The following is an 11176-nucleotide window of genomic DNA, read 5'->3' as shown; positions in this document are numbered from 1 at the left end:
TTAATGTGCACCTATGTATTAAACAATTAATGTGCAACAGATATATAATTGTCAGGATATAAAACTTTAAAAAAGCTGGTACTAAAACTTACATAGTAGCACACAAAATGTTCAATGAGAAAATTAAGGTTTGTTTGCTGCAACCACCAGAGATTAGATATTTACATTTTAAATTTAAAATTTACAAATATTTGTGTAAATATTTTCATCCAAAATGAGTGGTTTCAAAAAGTTAAATCGGAGAATTTCGGATACACACATGCTAAATTATATTCACAAGATACAAAAAATGAAATAAAAAAGAGCAACATACACGATTATTTTTAAATTTGAACAAATATTTTCTTGGATGCAAAACCTGAGAAAAAAAAAATTTTGTACCGTTGGTGTGCTAAATTTCACAGATACGAAGAAATTAGGTTTTTATTAACGAGAAAAGTATTTTGAACTCATATAGATTTCTTACGAAAATTGTCCGTAAAAAAAATGACAACTAATATGATAATAGTTGATAATATGATAGATAAAAATGACAACTAATAGTTCGCGGGCCACAAAAAAATTCTTCGCGGGCCGCCAGTTGGAAACCACTGGTATAGATCTAGTAAAAATAATTTTGCTTATAGAAATAGTAAGTTATTTTTATTTTCATTTAGATTTGATACTTCCATTTATTCCACGTTAAGTATGAAAGTGAAAGTGAAACTGAATTTTCAAAATTGTTGGCGAACAGCCAAACGTCGTCACATGTCTTATTCTGATATCCGAAACACTTTAAGCTGGTAACAGTGTGTCAATGTTCTAAGGTAAAATTAATTTAAATGTAAAACATGAGTTCTATTTCTGAAGCAACAATTGACAAGGAAGAAAAAATTTCCGGTATGTATTTTGATTTCTAATCTCTTACATTTTTATATTAATGCTTATTTAGCCATTCGTGCTTTTAATCGAAAATCGCCATTTTATTTGTTATAGCGTTCCTTGAAAACGAATTTTCTTAAAGATAAAATACCCTTTCGTAAAATAAAGTGTTTAGCCACTACTCTATACAATTTATAATGTGTTCATACATTTATTATTATTGCGTTAGTTGATATCCCTTGAACATATTGTGTTCATAGCTAAACAAAATGAAACTAGTTTAATAGTCATTAAGAAAATTTGATTGTTTATGTATAAAAAAGTGTGCGCAAGATTTTGACATGAGTCAGTTTTTAACCGTTTAAGCATCGTATCCGAAACCTGCACCTAACTCTGTTTAAAACCTATTATTTTCATGCAAATCAAAATCTGTTAACGTATTTGTATACTTCATATGTTACTATTCATGTTGAAAATATCACTTAAATATCACAACGTCAAATGTTACTATTCTTATGTAATTAACATTATTTAAAATGTTCTGATACATTATATATATTTATGTCTATATCATAATAAATAAAAATAAAAAAACACGAAGAAAATTAAGAAAAACAATAAGTTTTATTTATTGCGCATAAGCTGCAAGCAAATAGAACTCATAAGATAAGTTCGAAATGTAGAGAAAACAAGGGAAACATTACAGAACAATGAAAAAAGGGGAAAAAAAGAAAAATTTTTATAAAAATAACAAAAAACCGGAGAAAAATTTTTTTTTATGAAAATCCGGAAAATAAAAGATATAATCTTTTCATCAGCTCACACGATTAATATCCGCAAAAAAAGAGTGCTTTCTAATATTGCATCAATATAGCCAAAGCATAATATGTCAATTCAATAGTGTGAGAAGCACTCAAAAAATTTTACAAAAAATTACTACACACAAAATAGAACACAATAAATAAAAATATCACGTAGTAAAAAATAGAATATAAGGAAAAAACAGAATAAAACATGAATTAATTTTCCGGATTTTTATAAAAAATTTTGTTTTTTTTTCCGGTTTTTTTGTTATTTTTATAATTATTTTTCTTTTTTTCCCTTTTTTCACTGTTCTGTAATTTTCCCCTTGTTTTCTCTACATTTTGAACTTATAAATAATATATATATATATATATAATTACATTTCAACATAACTTCTTTTCTTACATTATATTGCAAGAAAATGTCTTGAAGAAAAACCACCCTTTTATTACATAAATATACTTTGATATTGACCACTATTAAATAACTAAAATTTTTCTTCAAGCTCTATAGCTCAAAAGGTAATTTGAAGAAACTATTTTAATAATAGAAAGAGATCTTTAAAAATTGTAATATTCATCCATACCAGAGGTTTCTAATTCTTTTTTTCGGTCACGGAACCTTAGACTTAATAGACAAAAATTAAAAAATTGTGAGCAAATTAATCAGCGAACAACTATGATATAAAAATAATTATTTTGTAAATATTTAATGTGAAAAATGAAATTTTTTCACTCTAGATAAAACACTTATTTACACTTGACAGGTTTCATGTCAGACAGAAGAATTCGCCAGTCTGGAGTGGCATTTTGTTTAATTCGAAGTTGGAATTTGGTGTATTCATAAGCTGAAAATGAATAAGCTAAATTATGGTTTTAGTTGAAATGAAAACGAGACAGGAATAAAATATACGTCGGGAATTTTTATGAGAAAATTATTGTTGAGTTTGGTTATTTTATTTCAAATAGAAAGGCTCGATGCGAGATACTAATGCAATTTTTTTAAGTGGAATTTTTTTTTTATTATTCATTTAATATACATTGAAAATTACAGCATTATTAGTAGTATATTCATGATCGATTGAAAATTACTGCATTATTAAAAATATATACAGGTTTCGAAGATCATAACTGGTTAAAGGAAGACCTGAACTTCGGAACCCCTGTGATCCTTCTATGGTACCCTTGTGTTCCGTGGAACACATTTCGGAAACCCTTCATCCAGGGCCGGATTAACCTATAGGCACACTAGGCACGTGCCTAGGGCCTACGAAATTCAGGGGCCTACGAAAAACTTGGGAGAAAAAAATTTGTTGACAAAAATAATTTAGCTTTAAAAACAACAAGTGTATTTTGCACAAAATTATGAAGATACAAATAAAAATATAATATTTTTCGGTAATAAATTATTTTGCAGAATCTTATGATCTAATATATTACTTTTTTGCGATTTTTGGATTCAACGAAATCTTGTATTATGCTGTCGAATTCCAAACTACGCAAAATGTCGTATTCAATAGACATAAGTGCGAGCGATGCCAAACGATCTTGATTCATTGTTGAACGCAAATAATTTTTTATCAATTTTAATCTGGAGAAAGATCTTTCTCCTTCTGCATTTGATCCAAGAATCGACAAATATATTCTTAATGCAATGTGAACGTTAGGAAAAGTATTCACAAGTTTATCTTTAATTTGAGCCTTCAACATTTCTTGTGCAGATTTATGTTCATATAAATTTGAAAATAGTAAAAATTCATCTACAAAGTTTTTCTCTAAATCGGATGAGTAAATTTTCACCAAATTTTGCGCTTTTAGTTTAATCTCAGATTCTGACAAATTTTTGTGTAATTTCCTTGTAATTCGGGTTCGATAAAACATCGATTAATGACACTTTTTGGTCGATCCAGAAAACTGGGAAATTCAGACATCCGGGATAGCGATGGTCCCGAGCATCCCAGATAATTGGTTCTCTACTGTATAAATATTTCTTGTAATTAATCTCACTATCAATTTCACTGTTTTCTTTGCTGGTTTGTTGTTGTATTGTTGACGTGAAGTGTTTACATAGTTATCGATCGAACTAATGATAATGGTATTATCGATATCAACTGCAATATCGGCAGTATGTCGGTATTGCAGATAAAGTTCAATAAACAAATTCGTAAATTAAAATCCATATTAATAAAAATGTAAAAAAAAAAATATTCAAGAAAATTTTGGCATATATTTTGAAAAGAGGGGAGGAGTGGGGGAAGGAGGGGAGGGCCCAAAAACGGCTATGCCTAGGGCCTACGAAAGGTATAATCCGGCTCTGCCTTCATCTATACCAGTGGTTACCAACTGGCAGCCCGCAGGCCATATCCAGCCCGCCTAGCCTTTTTTTGTGGCCCGCGAACTAAAATACATTAGTTGTCATTTTTTGCGGAAAATTTTCATTAAAAATCTATCTGGGTTTAAAGTATTTTTCTTCGTTAAAAAAAAACCTAATTTCTTCGTTTCTGTGAAATTTGACATACCAACGGTGCAAAAAATTTATTTCTCAGGTAAAAATCTGCTTCTTATTTTAATTTGTAATTCCATACTTTTGTTTTGTACAACTTGATAAAAATCTGACAGTAATATTTAATGTTCCTTCGAACATAAAAGAGTCCTATATAAAATTTTGATAAAGTTGCGGCCCGCCATTTGACTTGTGTTTTTAATGGCGGCCCTCGGCCTCACGTAAGTTGGAAACCCCTGATCTATGCCATTATTTCTTTATGTAAAAATTTAATATAATTTAAACTTGAAATGTGTTGAAGTAACAGATTCCACAGAATCCTTTCGTACTTTATTATATTAAAACTCTGCTTTTTTTTTCAATAAACAACTCTGTTTATTAATTAATACTATGTTAAAACTTCTATTTGATGCTGTTATAAAACTGCTAATTTCAAAAAAGGCTATTCATACAGAGCGCTTGCCTGCCAATGAAGTGAATTGGGCGGCACCCGGCCTGCACTGATCACAGTGCTGAAATAAAATATCCTCAGTGGTTGACGGATCATGGGTTAGAACCCCTCATGCCGCCAGGTTAACCATGGGAGGTTTTTATGGTTTTCCTCTCCATGTAACGCAAATGTGGACTAGTTCCTTCATAAAGACCTCCACAACCTTCATAAAGACCTTCACAAATTTCTCCCAATACATGATCCAGGAGTTTCCTTCTCTTCTGGATTGGGTTCAACACTACAAGGCTACGGAGTTGAATATTAGTAGTCGTAAACCCAAAATTGGGTCGGCTGTTTAACGACGATAATAAAAGGAAGAAATTACAAATTATGTCAAAATAATCACTCATTTCGATTACACCGAAACCAAAATAATTGTTAGACTACATCTTTGAATTTATGGAGTCATTTTAAGACTTCTTTGAAGATGAGAACGCTCAAATAAAAGAAAACAATTAGGTATGAATGTAAGGTAAAATGTTTTTCTTATTTCTCAAAATCCTAATTTCTACTTCAATAATGATATTTTTAATTATTTATATATTTCAATGTATTCATACATTTGTATAGATTTAGATATATGTAACTGGGCATTTTCGGAAACAGCGTTATTTTTGGTGGGCGAAAAGTAAAAAAAAAATGATATTAGAGCGCGTGTCCCTATGCAACATAAAGTAATGTTTTTTAACTTGGCACTTTAAATAAAGCTTGCGAATAAGTGATGGGTTTAGTTTCAAATCCAGTTCTATTTTGAAAAAAGAGAAGAAAAAAAATTCTCTCAATCAGCCATTTAAATTTTTTTAGAAAGGATTTGAGTACACATTAGTCAAGAAATAAATTACTTAATGTTTTTTTCTCTTAAATTAAAAGAACTTACTACCATCAATTAATAATGATAATTTTGTTTCATTAACTAAAGCAACATTATGTTAAGGATTGATTCGTTTTTTTTAATTATTTGACATTTTGTGAAAGGTCCGTGTTTGTGAAATTGTGAAAAAATTACTCGTAATTTGTGAATATAAAATAAGCGTTAAGTCACATTCTTTCAACCAGGGTCCGCTTTTGTGAATTTGTGCAAATAGGGTCGGATATTGCAAAAAAAAACTTTTTCAAGGAGTTTTTAAATCTTAAAGACATACAAGATTATACTCAGCATTGTAAAACTATACTTAAAAAAATTAAAATTTCAAAAATAAACAGCAATTGCAGATACTAAATTAGCGATGCAACATATAAATATTTGGTATTTAGCCTATACTGCTGAACGCAGAATATTCATTTCGGACGAATAAAGGAAGAAGCGTCTGCCGAAGGCAAAATTTAGTTTGTTTACATCTGTCTTTCTACTGGGAAGGGTTTATTCAATTAACAAAACAAAGATGAAGGTAAAGAAATTTGTGAAGGGTCCGATTAAAAGATAAATTATTTTGTGAAGGGTCCGTTTTTAAGTTAAAATATTTTGTGAAGGGTCCATTTCTATGAAAAGATATTTTGTGAAGGATCCGTTAACGGACCCAAATTTCTTCTAAACAGACCCCTAACTTTATTAAGTTATTTTTGATCTCCGTCTGATCGTAATGCCCCCTCTGCTTATTTCTAGGCAGCTTTATAGATGTTATAGAAGAGGAATGCTCTTCGATACAGAGTGTGAATGTTCCATTTGTTGCTACAGCTGATAAAGTACTGCAGTACTATCTTGAGAATCGCTTGCACACTGACGTTACATTCCAGGTTCGATGCGGTGATGGATACATTTGCTTTCCCTGCCACAAACTTGTACTGTCCATCTGGAGTCCAGTGTTCGCAGGCATATTTTTCAAAAAGGAATCCATCACCGAAAATGTTGAGATTACCAAAATGCCACCTTCGGCTTTCGAAGTCATGATCAAGTAAGATTTTATTTAATATTATTTTAATTAAACTATTATTCCCCTAAACTATGATACTTAAGGCTGTTGTTGCAATAGCGTAAACTTCGCAAGGTACTCTATTTTCTATGAATAAATCTTGGTGCGTAGCGTTTTTAAAAAGTGCTTAGTTTTCCCTTTTCGAAAATGACGAATTTTCGAAATGAAATGATTTACCTTTGTTATTATTTTTTGTTGTTGCTCAATATTAAGAAAATGTTTTTAATTTCGGTGATATCTAAGTTATATTTAACTATATGCATTAAGTAATCAAAAACATCCATACGTAACCTATCTGCAGTAAAAAAAGAAAGAAAAAACAATAAGATTCTAATTATTAGCGAAAAATTAAGGTTGCATTTGTAAATTTAAATATATCAACCTTAAAAAATTTATTTGGGCCGGGATAGCCTGGTAGATAGGGCGCTGGGCCCATGTCCGAGAGTTCGTGGGTTCGAACCCCACTGGCCGAAGACTCCCCGTGTAGTAAAGTGCCTGATGCACGTTAAATCTGTTGAGTCGCAAAAGTCCTCCATGTTCCCATAACAAATCAATACCTCTGAGGGTACTGGATTGGAGATCGATCGTTTTCTGATTCAGGTAAAAATTACGATCTGTGGGTGCATCAATGGGTCTGCCCTATAAACGGGTGTGACGTATGGTGTGGCAGAAGTCGAATTCTCGTTCATAGATGGCGCTACTGAAAAATACGAAACGCACACTCATGAAAAATACGAAACGCACACGCACACTAATGCCACTTGCCGTGTGGCAAGTGTCATTAGAAACAACAACAGCAAAAATTTATTTAGCACATGATCAGAGGGGCTAAGGTCACCGTTGAGATTTGAAATTGAACTATAAGATTGAATTTAACTGGCACATGATCATGAGGGCCGATATCCAGCTGTGTTGAGATATGCTCTATGACATCCTACACTCGCGGCGAATAAAGTACTTTCCGCCCACAGCACTTTTTTATTCGCACTGTACAATACTAAACTGTCCATCCAAAAATACTGGCTTAGATTTATATTAGTATAATTTTGTCAGAAAAAAAAAATCTGTAATGCCAGTCTGTAATCTCAAATTCTGAATTGTGTGACGGCCAGACTCATGCAATATACGCGAACTCCGTTCTCGGAAAATTTGTCATCATCACGGAATTTTTTTTTTTACTATTATTTAAAAATAAAAATAAATAAAACAAAATCCGCTTTTTTAAAGAATGCTTTTTTTTTCCCTCAAATTCCTGACAGGAAAAAAAGACGCTTTTACGCTTTTTCCCACTAATTCAAAATTACCTTTCCATAATTTAAAATTACGCATCACGATTCCTATTTTCGCGATTTTAGAATCAAATGTTGATATTCGTATTCACGTGATTTTAGAATCGGAACAAGATTCGTATTAACGCGATTTTAAAATCACACATCGAGATTCGTATTCACGTGTCTTTAAAATTAAATGTCGCGATTCGTATTCGCGTGATTTAAAAATCACGCATTGAGATTCATATTTTCACTCAATTTAAATAAATAAATAAAATATCTCATCCATATTTTTATTAAAATATTGATAATATTCTGGGGAAAAATGCTTCCTACATACACTTTTTTCATGCTCAAATTTCAGGTATTTTTTCAATTATTTAAAAAGTTATTTCGCACATCACATTTTCGGATTTCTATTTTCAGCTTTTTTCTGTTTTTTGCCAAACTCATCCATATGGTATGCATGAATCAATATAAAGATCGATAAAAATTAAACATTTTTTTTTAAAAAATCAATGAATTTCGAACAAATTTCGCCAAAATGAGGTGGCAGCGAAAGGGTTGAAACTACATCAATTATCGATTGCTCGCAGAATCTTTTTTAATTGAGATTTTGTGTTCGCAGAAAGTTTTTCATTTCATCTAAGCCTGGTGACGGCATAGTATTTTACATGTTTCCTAGCATATTGCCTAGTAGATATGTGGCATAACTACCACTATAAATATTAAATACCAATTCACTTGTATATAACACACATTAACTTGATTCTATCTAGAAGTACCTTTCGATAGATGAAGGTTGACATGGTCGATAATAAAATCCATGAACTCTCCTACATCGATGGATAGTTCACACTAATCAGGTGATTTGTTTAAAATGTAGCGCCAAAAAAAAAANAAAAAAAAAAAAAAAAAAAAAAAAAAATCCGGTGAAATAAATAAGTCTCCCGGTAAATAAACAAAAATCGAAGAAAAATATTATGATCAAAAATAAAATAAATAAATAAAAAAGAAATAAAAACAACATAAATCATCTAGTGTTATTCGTTCATCGAATTCTATCACAAATAAAATTCTGGAAGGGGAATAATGTGGCGTAACTACCACTATAAATATTAAATACTAATTCACTAGTATATAAGACTTGTTAGCTCGATTCAATCTGGAGGTACCTTTTGATAGAAGAAGATTGACATGGTATCCAACATTAGTTTATTTTTGAAAATTAAATAAAAGTCATCATAAGCATAGCTAGAACGTAATCCATTCTTGCCTAGGTCCTCTCTTATCATAGGTGTCGTGTCGGGAGAAAAGAGAGCTCTCCAACTGGTTTTCTTTTAAAAATCAAAATAAATAATGGTAACAAACAAAATCCTTTATAAATCTTCAGTAATATTTCTGAAATTATCTACTGTTCCAGGTACTGTTATGGCATCGAGACAGAACTACAGAAATATCGCGATGACATCAACTTCCTCTTGAAGTTGTACAAAGGAGCTAAAGAGTACAGAATTAAAGGTCTTCAGGTGCTGTGCTGTGAAATCTTCAGTGGTGCCTTGCCCACCAAGGACAACGTCTTCGAATTACTGGACGCAGCTTCATTCATAGGCTCGGAAACCTTGGAACAACGTTGCTACAAAGTCGTTCAGACACACACCCGAGAAATCATACAGTCACGTGACCTGTGGAATATCAACCGATCTATGATCAACACCATTCTCGAAATGTCGGCTCTCAATTTGAAATCTGAAAATGAGTTAATCACTTGGATGTTTGAGTGGGGTACTCAGGAATCAGCCAAACATGAAGATATTACCCCAAGGGAGATTATGAATCCCTTCTTACCTCGCCTGAACTTCCTATCCCTCAAACCCAAAGAGTTCGGANTATCATAGATGTCGTGTCGGGAGGAAAGAGACCTCTCCAACTGGTTTTCTTTTAAAAATTAAAATAAATAATAATATCAAACAAAATCTTTTATAAATCTTAAGTAATATTTCTGGAATTATCTACTGTTCCAGGTACTGTTATGGCATCGAGACAGAACTGCAGAAATATCGCGATGACATCAACTTCCTCTTGAAGTTGTACAAAGGAGCAAAAGAGTACAGAATTAAAGGCCTTCAGGTGTTGTGCTGCGAATTCTTCAGCTGTGCCTTGCCCACCAAAGACAACGTCTTCGAATTGCTAGACGCAGCTTCATTCATAGGCTCGGAGACCTTGGAACAACGTTGCTACAAAGTCGTTCAGACACACACCCGAGAAATCATACAGTCACGTGACCTGTGGAATATCAACCGATCTATGATCAACACCATTCTCGAAATGTCGGCTCTCAATTTGAAATCTGAAAATGAGTTGATCACTTGGATGTTTGAGTGGGGTGCTCAGGAATCAGCCAAACATGAAGATATTACCCTAAGGGAGATCATGAATCCCTTCTTACCTCGCCTGAACTTCCTATTCCTCAAACCCAAAGAGTTTGGATTGCTGGTATCTAAACACAAAGATTTCTTTGATGAAAAAGAAGGTTTTGCCATTTTCATGAATATCGTTTGCCTTGAATCCTGGCCTCTTCCCTCGTGGTTTGGCAGAGAATGTAATCGTTCTTTCGTTGATTCGGAAAATTAATACTGTTAACAGAATTTTCTTTTCGTTATGACTAGTGTTTTAATTCTTTTTACTTACTCTCTGTTACATTTTTATGGTTAGGATTGCCTTATATATCACATAAAAAGGGAGAGATACTATTTTTTTAGAACGAGATGTTAAATAACTTTTTTATTTTCTCTCAACAAAAAATGCTATTCAAATTGTAACATAAGATTTGAAATAAAGTTTTATGTTAGACGCTGAGTTACTTTTTGGCTTGAATTGAATTTATTTCTTAATTGTTCCTTGCCAAAATTAAAAATAAAATTTTGGAATAAAAAGTAAGTATTACAGCAAATGAAAATGAATCAGAGAAAATATGTGCGACACCAATCCAATTGGTCACATGTTTTAAAACCATCGATTGCGAAAATATTTCCTGTGTCTTGATATTTTTTTTTAATGTATTAGTAGGATAATTCGTCGCCTGATCGCTTCGCTCACCAAACCCCGCCGTTGTTTCTCTTTCATCATAAATCAAGGAGAAACAACGGTTTATTTCCCCTTTTTTCTAAAATTACGATATTTCCATGTGTTGCATTTTGAGGGAGAGTAAATTTTGGTAAATTAAGAACATAGAAAATCGATACCCCCACCTTCCCGAGAGTTATTACTCAATGAAGATCGGCAGTGAAATGGAAAAACTGTTCGTGTCCGTGCACAAACTGGTTTTTTTTTTTTTT

At 32.0% G+C, this 11176-nt stretch overlaps 1 protein-coding gene across 1 annotated transcript; it reads left to right on the top strand.

Annotated features, from left to right (window-relative positions):
• The first annotated feature begins 513 nt into the window (after positions 1-513).
• LOC107454055 (BTB/POZ domain-containing protein 6) lies at positions 514-10697 on the top strand. Its single transcript, XM_043044046.2, has 3 exons — positions 514-879; positions 6261-6549; positions 9863-10697. Exons 1-3 carry the CDS (start codon positions 831-833, stop codon positions 10470-10472), a joined length of 948 nt encoding a protein of 315 aa, XP_042899980.1. The 5' UTR covers positions 514-830; the 3' UTR covers positions 10473-10697.
• Positions 10698-11176: the final 479 nt, after the last annotated feature.

Source organism: Parasteatoda tepidariorum, chromosome 5, assembly GCF_043381705.1.
Source record: "Parasteatoda tepidariorum isolate YZ-2023 chromosome 5, CAS_Ptep_4.0, whole genome shotgun sequence".
NCBI classification, from domain to species: domain Eukaryota; kingdom Metazoa; phylum Arthropoda; class Arachnida; order Araneae; family Theridiidae; genus Parasteatoda; species Parasteatoda tepidariorum.
The sequence above is the reverse complement of the archived record's forward strand: the minus strand, read 5'-3'. Positions and strand labels throughout refer to the sequence as shown.

Coding starts and splice junctions, on each gene's coding strand:
- LOC107454055 (XM_043044046.2), top strand. CDS start 831: ATGAGTTCTATTTCTGAAGCAACAATTGACAAGGAAGAAAAAATTTCC. Junction 880..6,260: donor CAAGGAAGAAAAAATTTCCG/GTATGTATTTTG, acceptor GCTTATTTCTAG/GCAGCTTTATAGATGTTATA. Junction 6,550..9,862: donor GCTTTCGAAGTCATGATCAA/GTAAGATTTTAT, acceptor CTACTGTTCCAG/GTACTGTTATGGCATCGAGA.